At 51.7% G+C, this 22605-nt stretch overlaps 8 protein-coding genes across 8 annotated transcripts; 3 read left to right on the plus strand and 5 right to left on the minus strand.

Annotated features, from left to right (window-relative positions):
- Positions 1–316: 316 nt before the first annotated feature.
- VTN31DRAFT_6345 (uncharacterized protein) lies at positions 317–3617 on the minus strand (the record flags this gene model as incomplete). Its single annotated transcript, XM_069406945.1, has 6 exons — positions 317–788; positions 856–1572; positions 1620–2169; positions 2216–2302; positions 2353–2688; positions 2744–3617. The coding sequence occupies 6 exons, from the start codon at positions 3615–3617 to the stop codon at positions 317–319; spliced, it is 3036 nt and encodes a 1011-aa protein (XP_069258520.1).
- A 571-nt stretch (positions 3618–4188) lies between these two features.
- VTN31DRAFT_6346 (uncharacterized protein) lies at positions 4189–5716 on the plus strand (the record flags this gene model as incomplete). Its single annotated transcript, XM_069406946.1, has 6 exons — positions 4189–4217; positions 4271–4372; positions 4422–4427; positions 4479–4558; positions 4610–4906; positions 4968–5716. 6 exons carry the CDS (start codon positions 4189–4191, stop codon positions 5714–5716), a joined length of 1263 nt encoding a protein of 420 aa, XP_069258521.1.
- Positions 5717–5895: 179 nt separating this feature from the next.
- Positions 5896–7115, minus strand: VTN31DRAFT_6347 (uncharacterized protein; the record flags this gene model as incomplete). Its single annotated transcript, XM_069406947.1, has 3 exons — positions 5896–6867; positions 6917–7021; positions 7071–7115. The coding sequence occupies 3 exons, from the start codon at positions 7113–7115 to the stop codon at positions 5896–5898; spliced, it is 1122 nt and encodes a 373-aa protein (XP_069258522.1).
- A 496-nt stretch (positions 7116–7611) lies between these two features.
- On the plus strand, positions 7612–9098 carry VTN31DRAFT_6348 (uncharacterized protein; the record flags this gene model as incomplete). The annotated part of the gene is made up of 2 exons (XM_069406948.1): positions 7612–8277; positions 8340–9098. 2 exons carry the CDS (start codon positions 7612–7614, stop codon positions 9096–9098), a joined length of 1425 nt encoding a protein of 474 aa, XP_069258523.1.
- A 577-nt stretch (positions 9099–9675) lies between these two features.
- VTN31DRAFT_6349 (uncharacterized protein) lies at positions 9676–10361 on the minus strand (the record flags this gene model as incomplete). Its single annotated transcript, XM_069406949.1, has 4 exons — positions 9676–9959; positions 10032–10182; positions 10238–10249; positions 10335–10361. 4 exons carry the CDS (start codon positions 10359–10361, stop codon positions 9676–9678), a joined length of 474 nt encoding a protein of 157 aa, XP_069258524.1.
- A 1011-nt stretch (positions 10362–11372) lies between these two features.
- VTN31DRAFT_6350 (uncharacterized protein) lies at positions 11373–15097 on the plus strand (the record flags this gene model as incomplete). Its single annotated transcript, XM_069406951.1, has 2 exons — positions 11373–11880; positions 11946–15097. 2 exons carry the CDS (start codon positions 11373–11375, stop codon positions 15095–15097), a joined length of 3660 nt encoding a protein of 1219 aa, XP_069258525.1.
- An 888-nt stretch (positions 15098–15985) lies between these two features.
- Positions 15986–17899, minus strand: VTN31DRAFT_6351 (uncharacterized protein; the record flags this gene model as incomplete). Its single annotated transcript, XM_069406952.1, has 3 exons — positions 15986–16888; positions 16948–17457; positions 17669–17899. 3 exons carry the CDS (start codon positions 17897–17899, stop codon positions 15986–15988), a joined length of 1644 nt encoding a protein of 547 aa, XP_069258526.1.
- Positions 17900–20875: 2976 nt separating this feature from the next.
- Positions 20876–22442, minus strand: VTN31DRAFT_6352 (uncharacterized protein; the record flags this gene model as incomplete). Its single annotated transcript, XM_069406953.1, has 4 exons — positions 20876–21669; positions 21719–22061; positions 22109–22252; positions 22335–22442. 4 exons carry the CDS (start codon positions 22440–22442, stop codon positions 20876–20878), a joined length of 1389 nt encoding a protein of 462 aa, XP_069258527.1.
- Positions 22443–22605: the final 163 nt, after the last annotated feature.

Consider the following 22605-nt stretch of genomic DNA (forward strand, 5'->3'; position numbering starts at 1 on the left):
CGACTTTGCGAACTACCTAGGTAGATATGTGCCCAGATCGCTCTCCCGAAGAGACCCGACTCCAGATTGTAGCCCTTTTCGTTTTCGAGGAGAACATTTGTCGAGCAGAATAGCCCGAGTCTAGCATTCAGAGGATTCTGATGACCTCTGTCTTGATGTCCTAAATCAGGCAAGACCCGATAGTATGTAGGGTGTCTTGGTGCATCATCCCGGAGTTTCCATGTCCTTGCGGACGCCAGTGAGTTGTCACCGGTGAGCACGCCGGTCTCACCAGTCACTAAGCACTTCCTATCGAGTGTTAACTTGTTGCAGCTGTTCAACGGCTGAAGCCAACGGGGATCCCCATCAACCGACCCTGATACCGTTCAATCACCTCGTTGAGTTTGATCAGGATTCCTGCGGCCAATATTCGACTTTGCTCGTGGTCATTCATCGTTTCGCCCCGTGTATTCTGAGGCGCAGGGAGTCTATCGAATACTTCGTTGGTCCATTCCCGTAGCTCCATGACCTGAGCTGCATTATCTGTGACCAAACGCTCTTCGCCGGACGACCCTGATTCAATGTTGAGGTCGATGATTGCCAAGAAGAGGGATAGAAGAGCTGGCAGAACTATGGATTCACTGGAAACAGGGATGCTGTGAAGAGCCATGATCAAAGATAACGCTTCCTGTGTCAGTGTAGGTAAGGAGGGTGTATGTGGTCCCAACGTCCATAGGACCACGGTTACTGTTCGGATGAATAATTGTAAGAGATGGGGTGAATGAAAGGGATTGAGAGACGATAATGACCTTGATCCAGGCATTAGTTAACTGCCACCACCCTTGAGACCAGTTGTCAAGGGATTCGCTAACTTACAATGACTGCATCATCATCCCAAATCGACCAACCAAAGGGTAAAAGTATCCTTCAGTCAGCACCTTATGAAGATCTCGTGTTGTGGATTTCCTTTTCCGCTCATCTTCTCGCAGCTGACGCTTTCGCTCGACTTCCATTCGTGACGAGAATGTGCGGACTTTGAGGACATCAGGTCCGGCCGCCTCATCGGCAGCATGTAGAGCCAGAGGTTTCAGCGACGTTCGAGTCATTTGATCTGTGAGAGCCCCAATTGGAGAGTCATCTGCTGTGCGGTAGAAACCTTTCAAATGGTCAGGTAACTGCTTGGTTGGGAATGAGGTGTCCGACGAAGGGGGCAAAAGTCCCATTGCCTTCGAATCTTCTTCCTTATGCCCTGCCAGCTCTCTAGCACTCAGCCCCAGTGCGGTTAAGATTGCTGACCTCTGGGTCTGGGATAGATCGCCATCGAAGAAAGTGATCGAGAAAAATCGGCCCATCCGTGTAGGCTGAGCCACTAACAAGGCAATCATAGCTTGCAAGCGATACTCATGGAAGTTGGGCAGCTTGTATTTATCATCAAGACTCATGATCGTCGATGCCAGCTCCTCGATGGATTCTACCAATTCGGTGCCGAAAGCAGACTTGCGACGAATCAACGACTCTGCATGTGTAATACCTAAATGATATCGATCTGCGTTGTCCGAGTCCTTCAAGTACGCTATGAGGTCCCGAATATATCTAGCACTGATTAGACTCGATTCCAGAGGTTGATGGGGGCCACTTACATTGGATTGCTTGGCTTTGCTCTGTTGATGAGCGTAGGATCCTCCTCAGAGTCTGAAGCATCGCTATCCGGTTTGGCGTACGGGATGAGATCGTCTACTTCACTATCTGCATTGCCATCACCTGGCACCTCTTCGACAAGAACTGTTTTCGATGCTGATTCTGTGATTGATTCCTGCAGTGGAGTCGGTCGGGCGGTGACTCTTTGTTTCGACTTCCCGGTTGGTTTCGTCGTCCTCCGGCTTTCCCAATGACCACGAAGGTCATTGATTGTTCCGATCTTGTCGTACGTTTTCGTCAACGCAAGGAACGACTTTGCCTCAGCACTTTCGAGTTCCTCCAAATCGAACTTCATTGCCTTGCCCGGTGGCTCAATCAACTCCGAAATCGCCATGCCTACTATCATGCCTATGAATCTGGCTCTTGAGGAAGTGGCGGCTAGGCGATTTGAGACGGCATTCAAAAAGAGAGATGTACGCCCTATGTTATGGACTTCTGCTGAGTTCAAGCGATGCAAGTAACCAGCAGAGAGCAGAACAACTTGCGCGTTTGCTTCGATCTGTTAGCACAATTCGATGATAGCCACTAGGGTACGAACCTTCCTGGACCTGGAGAGCAGAGTGCTTGATAACAAGCGTGTCTCCGAATTGCTGCAGACTCGCTTTGAATAGATCCTTGATGGTTTCTGTTTCAGTCAGTAGGTGTTCTTTTCGTTTCCATGCATATTACTCTAACCCTCATCATCGGAATATCTTGCTATGATGGATCGACGTAAGTCAATGGTTTTGATGCAATCTTCTCGGCCTGTTGCAAGCCAGCTACGGACCTCAGAGTCCAGGAATGTCCCGAATCCGATGACCTTGGATAGCAGTGCAGCCACTCCGCTGATAGTTTTGTTATGCTTGGACCCTTCATCAAAACCCAGAAAAAAAGTTCGCTCAAGGTCTCTCAGGATGCTTTGGACCACCACAATCTGCTCACGCGGGCGCAGGGACGTACATAACGAGTTCCATATCCTTGGTGTCTCGTCATTGACGAATACCGTGGTGTACAGCTCTTTCACGAGCCGGTCTAGTCATTGTAAGCAAGTGTATTAGGAGATAGATCTTGTACTGGTAGGAGTTACCTGAATACCCAAGGCTTAAGGCACGGCCGACGACCAGTGCAAGGTCTTTTACATAGTCCTCATCGTCATGCTTTCCATGGAGGGACATGAACGCAAGCTGTCGGCCTAACCATCCAGCATATTCATTGCCTTCGATGAGCCATCTTGGGACATCCACACTGTTTGATTCATCAATGCTCGACGTCACTTCCGCCAAAACAGATAGTAATTTGCCTCCGGCAAGCAAGGAGCATGCCTCTCTCCAAGCAACCTTTCTCGCTCCTGCGGGACCATGCAGGCTCAAGAGGTCTTGATGAATGCGGAACAGTACGTCCGTAGGTTCCAGCAAGGCTGCAATGAACGATGTCACATCTCTGATAACCAGATTTCTACCGGGGTCCCTATCTTTGTTGGGTGACGATTGTTGAGGCTTGAGCTGTGTTTGCAAGTGCCCAACAATGACATTAATACCCGCAATACTGCAGAAACATCTCAACAAAGCGCCTCTTGCTTTTGAAGCGCGACTCGCTGGTCTTTGAGCATTGAACTCCGCTTGAAGAGTGTTCCAATGATCCCGAAGTGTGACGCTAATCAAGACCTGCAAGATTTGTGTAGCTGCAGGACTGGGCAGTCTGATGTCGGGCAGGGACTTCGCCGTTTCCCGATCCGCAGGATCAAGTGCATACAAAACAGCGTACACCTGATCTGATGTTGGGTTGGATTTTAGGACGTCCAACACATCCTGAAGCGAGGATAATTCCTTGCCAGTCAATGCCTTTGGTTGAGTCTGGTTGTTCTGGGCCTGGATGTTTTCGGATGGGTTGCGGCCCTGTGTCGAGATAGACAATGTCTGATCATGACGACTCGTTTGCACCGCAGTCAGTAAGTCGTCCATGCTGGTTAAACAAATCGTCACCCTCAAAATGAGCAACCGGTCGAGACTTTCGAGACTTCGAGATGCTGCTGCGCTTTTGGGCCCTCTCCTTAGATAATGGCGGTCACGTGGTAACTGGATTATGTCAACCGTACCTACGGAGTACTCGTACTCGTACTTCGTACTAGTTAACTACAGACGTATTACAACGGTATCTTGTAACTTACCCGAGCAAAACCCTATCCAGCCTGTACGTAACAGTACTGTACTGGCTTATTAATTACAGACCTGAGGTTGTTAGCTTGCCTAACTTCAGAATCCAGCTGTCCCTCTCACCAGTTCTCAACATACTCACACTTGAGCATCGATTCTACAAGTCTCGAGCCTGTCAGTCACGGATTGGCTGGTGTTATTTTCTTCTTGCCTGATAGCTTGTCTGTCATTGTCTGCTTCTGCGTGCCTGCGTCGATGCTCTTGTCCTGATTCCTTTTCCTTGTGCCCCGCGTTTACTGAGCCTACAACGAGTACCTGCTCCTACGGCATCCTTTCCGACTCCAAGGTTGATCAGTTCCAAATAATACCCGGCGCCGATATGCCATCAGTCATCTCGAATCCTCGGTGGTTAGTCCTTGTGTTCAACTGATATATCGCGGCGTTTGCTGAATTATTCCCAGGAAACACCTCTACAATGTGCTCACCAAATCGGGGCCGTTCAGCGACGAGGACTGGGTGCCTGGCCCAGAGACAATTGAAGCATTGGAGACGTCAAAGATCTTGTGAGTTAAATTGGCGACTTTCAACCGCACTCTACTGACGGGATGCTAGAGTCATGTACATTCTCCAGTCTTCTCTGCATCATTTCAAGTATTAACGTACACGCAGCGGGGCAGGCGGTCTGGGATGCGAGATCTTGAAGAACCTTGCTTTGTCAGGCTTCAAGGATATTCACGTTATTGACATGGGTGCGCCCTTTCTCCGCCTGCGGGTAGGCATTGGCTAAGATCACTCCACAGACACAATAGACATCTCCAACCTCAACCGCCAGTTTCTTTTCCGGCAATCAGATGTGGGCAAGCCGAAAGCCGAAGTTGCAGCGGCCTTTGTGGAGAAACGAGTCAAGGGAGTCAAGATCACACCGCATGTGTGCAAGATTCAAGATAAGGATGAAGATTTCTATATGCAGTTCAAGATGGTTGTATGCGGGCTAGACAGTGTCGAGGCTCGTCGGTGGATCAACTCAACTCTAGTGGGCATGGTTGACCCAGAGAATCCAGAGAGCCTGAAGCCACTGATCGACGGGGGTAGTGAAGGTTTGTTTCGAAACTGTCACATGGAATACTACTGTAACAGTGCTTATATTCCTGTCTCCAGGATTCAAGGGGCAAGCCCGAGTTATCTTGCCAACGCTCACATCCTGCATTGAGTGTCAACTCGACATGCATGCTCCACGGGCAGCTGTTCCGCTCTGCACGATTGCCACGATTCCTCGGCAACCTCAGCATTGTATCGAGTGGGCGCATCAAATCGCTTGGCAGGAGAAACGGAAAGATGAACCCTTCGACAGTGATAACCTTGAACACATCTCCTGGATTTATCACACCGCTCTGGAACGCGCAAAGCAGTTCTCCATCCCCGGCGTGACCTTCCAAATGACGCAGGGAGTAGTCAAAAACATCATCCCAGCCATTGCATCGACCAATGCCGTCATTGCGGCATCCACCACGTCGGAAGCTCTGAAGATAGCGACTTCCTGCAATCCTTTTCTGGACAACTACATGATGTATGCCGGGGAAGAAGGTGTATACACCTACACGTTCTCCGCCGAGCAGAAACCTGATTGCCCAGTGTGTGGTAACCTCGCCCGGACGATCACCGTGAATCCGGAATTCACACTTGAAGAATTTATCGAAACCCTAGCCGAGCGGCCAGAAGCGCAGCTGAAGAAGCCCAGTCTCCGATCTGAAGAGAAAACTCTGTACCAGCGTTTCCCTCCACAGCTAGAAGAGCAGACGCGTCCAAATCTTCGAAAGAAGATCAAAGATCTCGTGTCCGATGGACAGGAAATAGCAGTCACCGATCCGGCATACACAGTTCACTTCCGATACAAGCTTGTGTTCTAATAGAACGAAACTTTCATCCTATGAATCCATTTAATAATACATAGATCCTGGTACAATGAGTACCTGACCGGACATACTCCAAGCGTAAACATGAGAATGAAACGGGACATGAAAAGGCCTCCTTCTATCGAAACGCCAGCCCAGATGCAACCATCACGAGAACGAGAAGTCAGAGCGATTCATTGCATGAGATTTGTCAAATCACGCTTCAGCCTTGCACACTTGAGCTTGAGCACCTTGACACTTTCCAAAAAAAGCATGTCGCTGGGGAATTGCCCAGTGCTCTCGACGCTGAAGATGAAGTGATCTCGAACCCGACCCAGTTTCACTTTATCTTTGAACTCTTCGTGCCGCAGACACTCGCGACTCACTGTATCTTTGAAGGGATCGAGGACAACGGCTTTCTCTTCTCCTTCATGGCCCTCGTATCCGCTCCCTTGTTGTGCTGCCTCCTCGGCTGTGACCTTCTCTAACCCGATAACGCCAGGCGGGAAACACTTTGCAAATTTCCTGGCGTCAGCTCCGATAATAGGCTTCATAATCCTTATGTCTGGTAAAAGACGGTAGGTGGCGGTTGCGACGGGGGAGAATTTGGCATGATCAGCACCAATACCCTTAATGCAATGAATTTCCATTTCGATCTTTTGACCCGGTCTGAGTTTGGCGATCAGGATGTCCGGGTTAACGGGTCGAATGGCGCCCTCGCCAACAAAGTATTGTTTCTGGCGACCGACAGGGTTGAAGACGAGATCCTTCGCGTAGACGTGTGCATGGTTATAGAGCTTACGTGGGTCATCTTCATCGGGTGCGGCATTGGGGTTCTTGGTACATTCGACGTCGAGGTTGAGAACTATGGTGTTGTAATCTGTTGGCGTACTCCCTTCGGGATCATCCTCTGTGGGTTTCTTGAACCATCGCATCCAGTTTAGTCCCTCAATGGACCCCCTCAGCGGGATTAGACCGATTCGCTGAGCGAGGACTTCATCTTGGATCACGGATGTGTTGTTTTGAATGAAGACGTATTCGGGAGCGAGGGTCGGCACTTCATCAATTAGGATCCGGCGGAAAGCATTTGCAATCGAGGCATCGAGGCCGATTAGAGAGAATGATGCGTCATATGTCTCATTGTAATGGAACTCGACCCGGAAGTCCTTCTGGTTCGTCAGAATGAATCCTTGTACCCAAAGAACATGAACCCACCCTTCGAAATCTTTCTAGAGACCATTCATGAGATTCTCCAGGCCAATGGCCAGGGAAATCCGTGGATGGGATGTTTGTCACCGTCTCAGCATTGATATTGATGATCTTTAAACTCGTTAGTACAAATCTGGGGTTGGATCTCTCGACCACTCACCCTTCGGCGATCTAATTCTTCTTGCGACGGGGCTAGAGGCGCCATATCTGATTATCCGCCCGGAATTCGCCTATGCGACCTGGCGGGATTGATATTCGCGGTGTCCTCATGCTGTGTATCGATCCCGAAATTCTTTTCTTGAAAATGAAGAGCCTTTCTGCCACGCTAAGCCTGATACGGGAAGCGGTAGATAAATATCGACAGCCAATCAACGTGCGCGTATTGACGATCCCAAATCATTGCCTTTCCTGTTGGTAACTGACGGTCTACATAGCGACTGCAGGAATCGGAGTCACGATTACTGAAGGCTACGTCATTCATATAGAAGTCGGCTCTGTCAAGCTTAATTAAGTACCTATTGTTCTAGGTCCTAGCTTCAGTAGGTGGCTGCAGGTTTCCGGAGAAGTTCACGGGATGAGGAAGGCACGTCACGTGATTAGAGGTCGTCCGAGAACTAACGAAGGACCAAACGACTCCAACCGACTTTTGACGTTTTGGACTCCTCCCAAGCCTCAATCTCACCGCTCTCCCCTCCCCAGAGATGGCTTCCTCACTTGCTCGTGCCGTCGGCCGAGTGCCGACGAGCCTGGCGCGATTGCAGCTCTGCAAAGCCAGCACACCCTTCGTTCGATCCATAAGCAGCACGTCAACCTCTCGCTATGCCGCGGAGCCAGCGGCCTATCAACCAACCCGTCTCATTCCCACCGATCCGATCTTCTCCAACCAGCCGAACAAAGGCGGCCCCGAAACTCCAGAAATCGCTGCGGGCATGGAGTCGACCTCGGATACAGGGAACCGCAAGATTCGCCACTACACCGTCAATTTCGGCCCCCAGCATCCGGCGGCTCACGGTGTGTTGCGGTTGATCTTGGAGCTTAATGGCGAGGAAATCGTTCGCGCAGATCCTCACGTCGGTCTTTTGCATCGTGGAACCGAGAAATTGATTGAGTACAAGACGTATATGCAGGCGTTGCCGTACTTCGACCGACTGGATTACGTCTCGATGATGACCAACGAGCAGGTTTACTCCTTGGCTGTCGAGAAGCTGCTGAACATTGAGGTTCCGGAGCGAGCAAAATGGATTCGCACGATGTTTGCTGAGATTACCCGTATTCTCAACCATTTGATGTCCGTCCTTTCCCACGCAATGGACGTTGGCGCATTGACTCCATTCTTGTGGGGCTTCGAAGAGCGCGAGAAACTCATGGTAGGTTTTTTTGAAAGTTTGGGGGGCGTCTATTATTGGGAGCAGGCGTTGACTTTATTCAGGAATTCTACGAGCGTGTTTCCGGAGCCCGTATGCACGCCGCATATGTTCGCCCCGGTGGTGTGTCGCAAGACATCCCGCTTGGTTTGTTGGATGACATCTACCAGTGGGCTACACAGTTTAGCGACCGCATTGATGAGACCGAAGAACTGTTGACGGACAACCGTATCTGGAAGGCACGGACTCAAGGCGTCGGTGTCGTTAGCGCTGCGGATGCGCTCAACATGAGTTTCACCGGCGTCATGTTGCGGGGATCAGGTGTGCCATGGGATGTGCGCAAATCGCAGCCGTACGATGCCTATGATCAGGTTGAGTTTGACGTCCCTGTGGGTGTCAATGGCGATTGCTATGACCGATATCTCTGCCGTATGGAGGAGTTCCGGCAGTCATTGCGCATCATTCATCAATGCCTGAACAAGATGCCTCCCGGCCCTGTCAAGGTCGAAGACTACAAGATCAGCCCTCCACCGCGCGCCGCCATGAAGGAGAACATGGAAGCCCTGATTCATCACTTCCTCCTCTTCACCAAGGGCTACTCTGTCCCGCCGGGCGAGACGTACACGGCAATTGAGGCCCCCAAGGGTGAAATGGGTGTGTACATTGTCAGCGATGGCAGCGAGCGGCCATATCGCTGCAAGATCCGCGCTCCCGGCTTTGCCCATCTGGGCGGTTTCGACCAGGTCGCCCGAGGCCATTTGCTTGCCGATGCGGTCGCCATCATCGGTACCATGGACTTGGTGTTTGGCGAAGTTGACCGATAGATGATGTGTCGCGTCTGTTCTAGTATCGATGGAAAGAAAGGTCGTGTATAGGATGTAGTGGCCTTGTCTACTATCTTGTTTCAATTTTCGTTAACTTGTATGTCCTTATTAAGGAGTCATGCATCATTCTGTATTTTCTATGGCGCTGCATCTCCTCTCAGACCACCCTCGTTCCTTTTTCCCGTTTTCAACATGATTCAATACGCCGCGACTCCAGTCCAGCCCAACATATTATGTCCATGTGAGGGAATACGTTCATAGAAAGTGGTCACGATGTCCGGGTGAACGGAGCAACAAGTCTGATTCGATTGAATAACAAAAAGCTGAGATCGAACACAGGATTATAGTACAATCGATTCCAACACCTTTCATACGCCTGTGGACTAAGAAATCTTCTGCGGATGGGTCCCTGAACAAAACGAGAAAGGGGGAAAATCGTCAAAGTAAACGTGACAGAAAATAGAATGACTGGAACCTAATAGTAGCTTATGCTTCATCATCCGAACATGTCATGCATATGTTGTCCAATCAATTGTCTCTTGGAGTGTGGTCAGGAGAGACCCAAAGAGAAAGCGGGCTAAACGTCGTCGTTATGATAATAGAACGAAATGTCCCGTGGTCGCCTCCGATTCGAAGCCACAAATTCTTCGTCGCCCGGTGGTCGCTCGTTCTTGGTGTTTTGTGTCAGCATGCTTTGGATGCTCATGCAGACGCTCTCGACGGTTTGTACGGGGGACCAGCCAGCGGATCCGAGAAGATCGAGACAGATGATGCCATTACTGTAGATATGCGGGTGGATAGGGATGGGACGAGGCGTGTCGCTGGGTGGACGGATTTCGACGAACTGGACTTCGGGAGGTTCTATACAGACGAACGGGATATGTCAGCCTGGGCGCAACCGAAAGAAGACTCCCAATTTCAAAAACTACGTACCGATTGGATACTTCGAGCTAAAGGTAAATTTGAGTCGATATGTCTCGTTGGCATATAGTGGGTTGTAATCCAAGACACGGATGTCCATTAGCCATTCCTCGAAGTTATCGGTTTTGACGATGCTGATCCCCGGAGGGAGAGAACTTTGCATCTGTTGTAGTTGCTTAGCATCTGAAAATCAAAATCAGATGGCCGTCGGGTTGTACCTTCATAAGCTCCTGCATTGTTCGAGACGTTAGCTGCCATCTGAAACTGCTACGAGCCTCCACTGCAGATGTGACGGGCAAGACAGTTCCGTCGTACCTTACTCAGGCGCCTGTTTGCGAACATTTTGCCATGCTTTTATAGATCGTAACACGAGAAGTCCCGGGAGAAAATCTACGGATATGTCCGTAGTTCGACGTTGCCGAAGAGCCCGCTCCAGATGCAACGGGAACGTATGACGTTTGTCTCGGCAGTGCTGGGTAGGAGGCGCGTTCTCCTCGCAGATCCGAAAAAGTTCCCAAGTATTCTTGATGTATGCCAGGGAAAAAATATACTCAGGTTCTGAACTAGTGTCCAAGAGTTGGAAGGAGAAGAAACAAAAGCAATAGCAGTCGCTGAGTTGGCTCTTGGTTGTCCGCCAGTATCGGCGGATGGGAGCATCTAGATCTATGTTAGCTTACCTACTGTGATAGGTATGGTAACTACCTATGTAACTGGACTGATAACGTGATTAGGTCAGCCGCGTTAGTCACGACTCATCTGCATCGGCACAGCTGTTTTGGGGAGAATACTCGCTGACGGACTCGGTGAACTAGTTTTTGGCGCTTGAGGGTTTTGCTATCACGGAGAGATTGACTGCATCGCTTCGTCGTGGTATTGTTGTTCCATGTCGAGTCGCGATTTTTTGAGCCCATTGAGTTCGTCGACCTGTCATGTCCAAAACGGAAATTCTGTAGGGCTAGGGTAGGCGCGTCACATGCTAAGTCCCGTATCGTAAGTGAAGTACCCGTAGACCTAACCTATTATAGTAGGTATTTTTAAGACCTGGCATGTTGCCTGCAACGCGTGCGAGCAGCCAAACGTCCGCGGTCCAACAAACAGCAAGCGCATGGTTCTCGAGGGCGTGTAGACCGCGGTGCACGCGCATGCCTAAACAGACGGCTTCTGACTAACGACTCCCAAAACTCAGTTTTATTTCTAACATTCTTCGACCTGCTGGTCTCTCTGCTTTGATTTGGCGTCTTGGGTCTACGCGCCAATTCACACGTCCCACGCAGCGTTCTCCAACTGCCAACTCCGCCTCGGCCGATCGATGATTGTGTCCACACGCATCGCGAACCGCGACCGCACGAGAACATGAGTCAATCGGACGAGTCGACGCGCCCGTTGCGAGGCGAAGGAGAAGGGGCAACGATTGCCCGGCGTAGGTCCACGCGCGGGGTGCGCCGACCCGAACGCTTTGCGGAAATCTACAATATTCGCACGAATTCTGCGGCGGAGAAAAGAAAACGCACGGCCACGGGTGGCGCTGGTGAGTCTGACAACAGCGACAACGAGGAAGAAGACGAAGAACTTGAGTCCGAATCGGAACCCGACGCCAACGAAGACGACCCCGACGAGGAAGAGGAGAAGGAGCGTCGACGAGCCGCGCGTCGGGCTTCCGGGTCCAGAAAGCGCGCCGCGCAGACTAAGAGCAAGATTACGTCGCGCACGGCGAAGAAGCCCAGGATCAATGGAGCCGCGAAGGGACTGCCGATTCGGGCCGCCAACGGCAGGACCAAATCCTCGCAAGCGGCAAAGAAGAAAAAAGACCGAACAGGTCCGATCAGGCCGATCTTTCGCTCGGTCCCAGAGGGCATATACGGTATGGAATAACTATCCGATTTCGAAACAAAGGTTACTCGTGCGCTGATGTCACGTCTCCTCTAGCCGATCTGTTCCAGAACAAGAAGGACCCAGAAACGGTCGTTGAGCAGTGGATTCCGCAGTACCAAAAGGATCCCCGAGAAGGGCTGCGGGCGGTGTTCAATTTCACACTGCAATGCACCGGAGCGGATTTCTCCGTCGATGCCCAGGATGTCGACGACGAGGACCAGTGGCCGCAGCGCCTCGAAGATCTGCAGAGCGCGCATCTGGACGAGCAGCCTGCCGACTACCCCCTCATCTCCCGAGACAAAACGTATCGTTCTTTCCGTTCGATTGTAGAAGACTTTTGCGAGGCGCTAATCGTGGGCCTTCACCGATCCTCTTTGCTGTACGATGCGGAGGAGAAGTTTGGCACGAAATTGCAAAGCTGGCTAGGGTCGATGGCGGATGGAGGCAATCGAGCTTTCAGACATACGGCCGTAGTCCTTTCCATCTCGATGGCCAGTGCCCTGTGCGATATCGCCGAAGAAATCACCTCTTCGGTCTCGACGTCGCGGAAGCAACTGGAGAGCGAGAAGAGGAAGAAAACGCCCAACAAGGGCCGTATCAACGCGATCCAGACTAGCATCCGGGAGAACGAGGAAAGACTCGAGACGATTGACAGCATCCTCCGAGACGGGTTTGATGCACTATGGATCCACCGCTATCGAGACGTCGACCCCAAGATCCGAACCGAGTGCTTCGTCGGACTCTCCAGATGGATCCAGACGTACCGACAAATGTTCTTCGAGAGTCAGTACGTGCGGTATCTTGGCTGGGGCTTGTCCGACATGGTTACCCAGGTGCGTGCCGCCGTGGTGCAGCAGCTGCGACGGATCTACGAGCTCAAGTCCAGCGTCGCTGCTCTGCGTACATTTACCGGCCGCTTCCTCCGCCGGCTGATCGAGATGGCCACGAGGGACGCCGATGTCGGCGTGCGCGTGTCCACCGTGGAGCTGCTCGGGTCCATCCGCGACATGGGACTGATGGAGGGCGAAGACGTGGATGCTGTGGGACGGCTGGTGTTTGATGCGGAGCCGCGCATCCGCAAGGCGGCTGGCCGCTTCTTCGCTGCGAACCTCCAGGAGATTTTCGATTCCAACGCCGAGGAGATGGCTGAGGATCTCAACGAGGTCTTTGCGGATGGGAACGACGAAGACTTCGAGTCGCCGAAGCGGTCGTGGATCAAATACAAGTGTCTCGTGGACCTTCTCCAAGCTTATGACGGTCAAAGAGACGGAGCGAAACGAGACCGCCATCTGAAGTCGATTGAAAGGCTCGCAGGGTCTCCGGTTGAGTCCCGCTTCTTTCTGGCCACGGAAGCCATCTACCCGCACATGGAGGAGTTGCAACAGTGGCAGGCCCTTTCCGGCTACCTGCTGTACGATCATTCGCAAGTTACTGACTTGCCGGCGCGGGATGAGGCGAGCAGTGTGCGTAAGTTCTTTGCGCTGGAAGAAGGACAAGATATCATTCTACTTGAGGTGCTGGTGTGCGCTGTAAAGCTGCGAATTCTGGACATCAGCAAGATGGACCTGAACAAGCGCGGACATAAGGTCAAGTCGATGACGGATAAGATTGAGGAGATGCAAGAAGAAACTGCGCGCAGTCTGACGACGATCATTCCCCAGTTGCTGAATAAATTCGGGGCAGTCCCTGAAGCCGCCTCCGCGGTGCTCCGCTTGGAGCACCTTGTAGATCTCGACAAGATTCAGGATCTGCAAAAGGACTCGGCGGCGTACTCGTCGCTGCTCAACGACATCAACCGGCAGTTTCTCACGCATTCTGATCAGGAAGTGCTGGCGGAAGCGACCGTTGCTTTCCTGCACGCCCGGAGCTCGGAGGAGACGCGGGAGCTTATGGACAACAAGATTCAGGAACTCTGGGACGACATGGTCGACATCCTAGGCTCGTTGAGCCAGGAGACCGACGTACAAAACGGGTCATCCTTGCGGACGCCCCTGCTGATCGATCTAACCAACACGTTGACCAGGATCTCCAACCTGGCGAGCGTTGTCGACTGCACTAGTGTGATGGAGACGATTCCCTCTGCCACGGGCCGGAAGCGGAAGCAAAACCTCGAAGCACCCTTCAACACCTTGATCCATTTGGCCCGACGGGGACTCCGGGAGGAAGAATCCGACCAGGAAGTCGCCCGACTCGAAACCGAGCTGGTCGTGCACAGCGTGAAGACGCTGCTGCTTTACTTCATGTGGAAAGTACAGGGTCTGACGAGTGCTATCAAGGCCGGCCAAGCGCCCTTCAACACCGCATACTTCGAGTCGCTGACCAAGAGCCGCGACGTCTTCGTTGCGACGCTGACCGCCATCCTGCAGAAGCGGTCGATTCTGGACGGCATCCGCTTCGCCGCGGTGACGACACTTCTGGACGTGCAGACGCTGTTCGGCACGCTGCGCAACATCTCTCCGTCCAAGGACCAGCCGTCGATCGACGAGGACATCATTCTGCAAGCCCAGGGGCTCGCGCAGGAGACTAGTCCCTCGACGCAAGCAATCATTTCGCGTTTCCACACCGTCGCGGAGCGAACGCTGGCCAAGAGACTCAAACGGGATATCCTCTCGCCCCAAATAGACGAAGAAAACGACGAGGCACCTCTCGAATCCGCGCAGGACATCAAAGATCTACCCTCCGACAGCGACTCCGACGTCGATGATGACGACAACGATCTCAGCCATGACGGCGACAACGACGGCGACGGAGACGCCAACACACCGCGCCTGCGGGCGACGATCCTCGCCGAACAACAACTCTGCGAACTCACCGGCAAGATCGTCCTCGCCATCATCGGACGTGTCCTCGACGGGAAAAAACTCACGCCGAAACTCCTCCGGAATAAAACCCAGCTGGGCCACAACTACAAGGAAGTCGTCGGGTACCTTGAGGAGCGCAAGCGGCCACAGGGCAAGAAATCAGCCGCGCAAGAGAAGCGCGACGATCCAGAACCCGCCAAGGACGTCCTTGCCGAGGACCCAATCATCGACGACGATGACAACGATCAAGATCTCGACAGCGATGACGAGGAGAGTCTCCGCAGGCGCGGCTTGGTCGAGGACGGTGTGGACGATCCGATCGTTGACGACGACAATGACAATGACGCTGTGCCTAATACCGAGGCCGGCAAGGATCAAGACGGTGATGAAATCATGGGTGATTGATCTTCAGAATCTTTGCTGGATGAGGTTCTCGATTTCTTTTTTTTTTTTTCTCTTTTTCTTATGCTTTCTTAGTTATTATTCAGTTGTGGATAAGTTATCCCTTAACCACTCTGTATTCCCGGTGCGTTGCTTTTTTCTATGTCCGTAACTTTTTTTTTTTTCTGCCCTTTGTCTGTACATGTGTATCCATATCAAGTTGATATAGGTGATAGTAGTGGTGAATGCTGCGGTAGTAATTGTTTCCGTTCATGCCTACGAGTTGATGCCTTCTTCCTTTGCCAGGGTTTTGTCCCTAGCAAGGTGCACTTGGATACCTGTCCTAGAATTGCGTTTCTGACTTCTGACTTCTGGTGATGATATATATCATGCCAAAGTCCTCCGAGTCTAGGTTGATAATTACTACGAACATACTGGGAGGGTTTCTAATCAAGCCGTTGAACAGTTTATTCGACCACCATTTATTATTCTCGCCAGATTAACAAAACCATCACCATCGCAACCTTCAAACTCGACATCAACTGGCAAAAGGGTCCTTGGAAATCGAATCAAAACAACAAAAATAGCCAGGGGAAAGGTGGTAAAACACAACCAGGAAGACGCCTATATGAGTGGGATGCGAGCGTGCCGGGGAAGAAACATGACCGGAGGTGCTAGTATGAGATACATGACTGTGTATCTTCCGTTTATCGTGCAGCAAAATCTCATAACCGGGGGTGTCACGCCGAGAGAGGAACCGAAAAAAAAAAAAAAAAAAAAAAAAAAAAAAGGGGGGACAGGGGAAGGGCGGCTCGTGGGCTAGACGTGATCGTGGACAAACGTCAAATTCAAAAGAAGACGGAGCCCATTGCGCTGCAGGCAATGGAAGTTGGAAGTTGAACAGACGACCGATTACATGTCCATCCTGTCGCCGCCGTTGGCAAAGTTGAACCCACCCGGTTGTTGCTGATTCGTGCCCAGAGCAAAACCTGTCTGCGTCTGCTCCGGAGCAAGGTCATCAATGTCACCACCGGCCTCGTCCTCGTCCGAGAAGTACTTCTCGATAATGTTGTACGCCTTCATGTAGATCTCCTCGTTGGCATTGTTCTGGCAGTCGTGGATTTTCTCCATGCCTCCGGCCTCCTCGATGAAAAGAGCATAGCGATTGATACCACCCTCACTGCTCTCCTTGTCCATCTCGCCAACCTTGAGGATGTTCTCCAGTCCATCCAGAGCGACCTGGATAATCTTGTTATCCGGGCACGTCAACAAATCGCAAAGCGGCTTGATGCAGCCCTGGGAAACAAGGTATCGGATTTGCTCGGGCTTCTGGAGACCACCCGAGGTGGCATTGGAGATTGCCCAGCATGCTTCCTTGCGTGTCTTGAAGTCGCCGTTCTGCAGAAGGTTGATCAGCGGAGGGATGATGCCCGCATCAATCACCGCCTGGATCTGCACCGAGTTGCCTGCCGTGATGTTCGAAATCGTCCAGCAGGCCTCCTTGCGAATGCTGTCCTTAGTGGACCCGAGAAGTTGATGCAGCGCCGGCAGCGCGCCGCAGTTGATGATGACCTGGGTCTGGACATCGTCTCCGGTGACAATGTTTCCGACCGATCGCAAAGCCGGGGTCTGAACGGAAATGTTGGCATGCATTAGGAGTTCGACCAGACGACGAGGAATTCCGGCCTCAATGACGGCCTGGATCTTATCATTGGAACCATCCGACAGGTAGGAGATGGCCCAGCAAGCGTCGATGAGGACTTCATCATCCAGCATGTAGATCAACTTGGCGAGGACAGGAAGGGCGGGAGAGATCTATTCCCGGGTTAGCGGTCACAAGTCATTCTTTCGAGGCGACGAATTTCGAAACGTACCGTGTTCCAATCTGGCTGCGGGGTCTTGCCACGGCAGAAGTTGCTAAGAGTCCATGTAGCATTCCGAAGGAGACTCAGCTTGCGACCTTCGCTAATGAGGTTAAGCAGCGGACGGAGCGCGCCGGCCGCGAGAACGAAGTCTCGGCATTGAGGGCTGTCACCAGCAATGTTGCCCAAGGCCCAAACGGCCTGTTCCCGGACATCCGGTTCGGGACTGCTCAAAAGGTCGACGAAGATGGGAACGGCACCGGCCTCAATCACCACCTGGGTTTGCTGGGCGGAACCCGAGGCGATATTGGTCAGGGCCCAAGCGGCCTCGAACTGAACCAGAGTGTGCGGAGAGCGCAGGAATTCGACAAACCGGCTGACGACACCAGTCTCAATGACTCGCTCGATGGGCGGGTTTCGCTCCTTAGACAGGAGCTTACGGAATTTAGTTGTGGCCTGAATCTGTTCATCGATGTTGTCGGAGAAGACTCCGCGGACCATGCCAGGGAGCTCATTGTCAAGCTATTTGGGTGAAGTCAGTGCACTGGAACTCGAAAGTCTGGACCAACGGAGGGGCAGTGGAGGTTGCCCCATCAACGAAAAAAGAAAAAATAAAAGGGAAAAAAAAAATTCAAAGATGCAATCAAAAACATGTACCACATAGAATGACTGCAGAGGCTGGACAAGTAGGTAATATTTTGTAGTTCAATGCAAAATAAGACAACCGACATACCTGGTTCTCGACTGACCCGGCGTCCTCCTCCTCGCTATCACTGATTTGACCTGCTGTTACAGTGCCCTCTCGGGTTTGGATGCCGCGGCGCTTGGCAATGTTCTCTTCTCGCTTCTGTCGGCGGATCTCAACCTGCTGTTCCTCGCGACGGCGACGGAGTTCATCCGGTCTGAAAGTGCCTTTGGCCTTGAATTGGGTACGGCGGTGTTCTGGAATGTAACGGTCCGCCATGGCGACAAGCGGGGCAACACAGCCGGACAAGCAGGGAGAAAAAAAGATCGGAATCTGAAGAAACTGAAAGACAACAGTCACGATCCAGCCAGCTGAGGGTGCGAATGGGTCCGAAGCGGCTTGCGGCGGACGGTTTGTGGTGGTGGAGGGGCTTGCAAAGATGAGGGAGAAAGGAAGAGGGGAAAAGAGGCTGCTGCTTTTGGACGTGTTTGCATCTGTTTGAGCCTGTTGCCGCTGACACGCCCTAAGCGCCACCGCGCCTAGATCCGCGATAAGCGCTTGCTATTCCATGCTCGGTAGGTGCTTACTAGATTATGTAATCTCGTAATTTAGGCACTCCTGAACGCGGCAAATGCGTCTTTCCATGGTCAAAGCAGAGGCCAACGGGAGGCATCAATGCACGGTCAATGACCGATGCAGCTGTGAATACCATGAGAGTTTCAAATGATTGTGTACGTAGTACTACTTCTACTTTCCTGACAACATCGTATGATAGCCAGGTATACGGCACTGAGTACTCGTACAGCTTCTTGAGACATTGACAACATGCCCCCGCCAGTACCGAACGGATTCATCAATACTGCAGAAGCGAGAAAAAAGACGACGGACGCTGGCAACATCATTGGCGTCGTGGTGGATGTGTTGGAAAGGAAGCGGATCATCAAAACCAATTCGTTCTGTGTCACTTTTACCATCAAAGATGACGATTTTTCTGCACCGAGCTGGGAAGGCGGCTATAAAGCCAGGTACTTCAGTAAAACAGAACATTCAATTCCAGATGTGCGTGTTGGAGACGTCTTTCTCATCCGGGGTATTCGAGTGAGTCCTGAACTGGCTGGTTCTAGGGCCAATTCTGACGGGTTGACAGTTTCGACGCCACAACGAACAGCCCCTCGGTGTAGTTCAAGACGTGGACTCTCCACCATGGGTCATCTTCCGCCAGGGTGATGATCCAAATGCGCCCGTTGCTATGATCGGAAATGCGGGAGCTGAGGAGCCTTCGCTGCAAGAGACGACGTATGCAAAGGCCTTGTTAAATGAGTTCGCACTGACGGGGACTCCATCCTCTGGGAACGTCAATCCCAGGAAGTCGGATCAAATGACAGCCGTGCAGCACTCATCATCGTCACAACCGTCACAGCCGGAACAACCTGGACAGGACAAATTTGCATTGATCAAAAATTGCTCGGCTAATCAGTTCGTCGACTTGATTGTGCACGTCGTCAAGACGTTTCAGGAGTCAAGCGTGTTTCAGCTGTATGTGACGGACTACACCAGTAATGATCGGCTGTACGATCGCCTCGAACCATTTGACCACGAGGATGGGGAAAATGAAGGGACCCTCGGTGACGAGTTCGGCTATCTAGGCCGGCCAAGCGGTCGTCGGCGCTGGCGGGGGCCCTGGGGGAAAATGACGCTGCAGGTGGCTCTATGGGAACCGCACGGTCAGTGGGCATCTCAACACGTCAAGGAAAATTCCTACGTCTATCTGAAGAATGTGCGCATAAAAGAGACGAAGATAAGCAAACAGTTGGAAGGAGCCGTCCACACGGATAGGATTTACCCGCAAAAAATCAACATCGAGATCATAAAGGAAGACAGCAAAGACTCGCGGTTTCTCGCGCTCAAGAAACGCAAGGAGGAGTACTGGCAGCGGCGCAAGTCCAACACTGATCAGCAGGACGGAGAAAGTTCGAAGTCGAAGAAGAATGCCAAAAAGAGAAGGAAAGAGAAACAGAGGAAGCAGCAGCAGCAGCAACAGCAACAACAGGCAGCGAAGCGAGAAGCTGACCAGCCTAACATCGAGGTCAGCATTCAGAACAAATCCAACAGACCCAACCCTAACAGTAGGCCACCTATCGTTTTGAATCTCAAGTCTGTTTTGCGCAGGTCATTAAACTGAGCTCCCAACAGTCCGCACCATTGACCCGTACCGAGAACGCCGCAGCATCCCCGCTATCTTGAACAATGAGTCCCACGTGTACCCGTTGCCAGGCGGAGGGTCATTTCGACTCCCATTCCAGAATTTGAAGTACCGGACGATTGCACGAGTCGTTGACTTTTTCCCGCCGAATCTCGAGGACTTCGCAGTTCTGGTTGATCCCAGGGATCTGGCGGACACATCCGATGAGGAGATGGGCGACGATGACAATGACCTCGCCGCCCAGGGGAATAACTTGGTATGGGAATGGCGATTTTGCCTGCTCTTGGAGGATCCCAATCCTCCGCCGCCAGGACAGCCACGGGAATACATGAGGTGTTTTGTATCTGGCCAAGACGCAGAGTATTTTTTGAAGCTTGACGCTACGGAGTACGTGACTGGATCCTCTCTTCAAAACCGAGTTCAAGTACTAATCGAAGAAACTCATCACAGTCTCCGTAAAAACCCGCAAACGCTGGAGCAGCTTCGCGAGAGACTGTTCATTCTCTGGGGCGATTTGGAGGAACGCAAACGAGCTGCGCCTGATGGTCAACTCGACCTGACGCAACCGCAGAATACGCCGTCGCAGCGCCCGTTCACCTGTTGCATCAAGGAATATGGCGTGCCATGCGACTGTCTGGAAGAGGGCGATGGCAAAGAAAGCGGGCATCATGAGGAAGGTTGTCTTAGGTGGCAGAGACGGTTTGCCATGTTCGGCACTACAATCAACATTTAACACTTATTTTAGAAGAATCCTTCCTAATAATAAGATCATCGAATTACTATTAACTATTTGCATCTATTCTGTTCATCAATGGACATGACGGGAGATGGTCTTCATGCACCGTACGCATACACTCGATGGTGTGTGGAATCATTCATGTCGATCAGATCGCAAGGATCGGAAACATACTCAAGATACTGCGATAACAAATTTTCGTAAGACTGGGTATGTCCCGTCCCGTTCCAAGTGACACGCGCGCGTTTCCGAATCCACCAGAAGCATGTGGGGAGCCTCATAAGTTAATAGCGCCACCTCCGGATCAACATCACGGCTAGATTCTGGTAACCTTGACCACCGTCGTGTCGATGCCGTGCTGTGACGCGTCAAAGCGACAATTGCTGCCCCATTGGCATTCCTTCTTGCCAAACTCGCTCTGCGGGCACCGATGGCCGTAGATGCAGTTGACGTCGTCGCAGCCCGTGCCAAAGCGACATGGCGTCATGCGAGCCACCGCCTGAAGAACCGATTTCTCATGTTTGCTGAGTTTGTAGTCATGATCGTGATGGCAGTTGGCGTTGGTGCATTCGCCGAGCAGATAATGCATGTTGCACAGCTTCAGCTTTTTCACGCGGGCGAGATCTTCCTTGGTGATATTCTTGAAATCCAATCGATCAATCCGTTGTCCATATTTGTTGCGCTCCACCGCAGCAGGGGGACTTGGACTGGCGGGCTTCGATGCCTGCTTGAGATTGACATCGCCGGGATTAGATCCAGTCACCGACGCCCACGACGTATTGCTAGAACTGGACGTCGTCGTGTTCGTCGGCGTCCTCTGTAGGGAAACAGGAGTGACCGGTGCAGTACCAGTCTTCTTGGAGGGCGGCTTGATTGGCCCCGGAGTGATCTTGGAATCGCGGAACAACTCCGGGAACTTGGCCACACGATAGGAAGATTTTAATGATTCTAGTTCCTGCTCAAACGGCACTCCCTCAATGAGAGATATGCGCCCAATGAGCTCAATATCAGCCAGCGTCTCTTCTAGCAGCCGCGCGTATCCATTATCGTGCGAGCAACCAAGGAAGATCTGGTGGCAGTGGCAATTGTATAGATTGATCTTGAAATTCTCTGCCTCTAGTCAGTCTGATTGATACACTGCAATCAGTCCAATACCCACCGCCAATTTTATCATCTGCCCTATCCTTGCCCGCCCCTACGTCGACGAAATCAAAGAGTAACCGACTCTCATTAAACCCACGGACGAAATCGTCCAACACGGACGGATCGTCAATGATGCCGCTACTATAGCAGGCATTTGCGAGGCCCTTGACGTTTGCATAGATTCGGGTGATAATCTTGGGCGACGAAACAGTGGGCAGATTGCTTGAGATATACTGAGACAGGGCCGCCCACAGCTGATTCGCCGCATCTTTGCCGCCCTGCTCGCCATTGCGGAGAAATTCATCCTTGAAAATCAGGCCATCACCATCTAACAAGACCACAATAAAAGGTTCTCGGTCCTTTCCAAGGTCGTCAGCGATAGACTGGCCGTGAGGGATCCCCGTACCATTATCTTTTTGACTCGCTTCAATTGCTCCATCAATTCTATTTCATGAAGTTGGACATCACGATTGAATCGTTTTTCACGTTCGTGATCGAGTTTTTCCCGTTGGTAGGCATCTTCGAGCTCCGTCACGCGCCGTAATAGCTCCTATAATCGCATGAGCCCGAGTTACCTGAATACGCTACCATAGTTCAAACTTGATAAAAACGTAAAGAATATCGAGACGCACCTCAATCAAGCTATCTTTAGAATATTCGACCGCTTTGATATGCTCGTACCGTTCAAGGTACGTCTGAGTTTGGATGCTGGTCACCATGGAACTTTTTGGTAGCTCCATCTAAGAACCTTGCAAGCCGCGAGATGACTGAAGCAGAGATCTTGGACTCGAATCCACGAGGAGAGCTCAATAAACAATAACTAGACTCAACGGATGGAAAACGGTAATTCAATGAGCAAAGCACTCAGAAAACGCATGCAGTGAGGAAAATTTTTGGAGCTCT

Source organism: Thermomyces dupontii, assembly GCF_041956625.1.
Source record: "Thermomyces dupontii strain NRRL 2155 unplaced genomic scaffold VTN31scaffold_7, whole genome shotgun sequence".
Classification (NCBI taxonomy): domain Eukaryota; kingdom Fungi; phylum Ascomycota; class Eurotiomycetes; order Eurotiales; family Trichocomaceae; genus Thermomyces; species Thermomyces dupontii.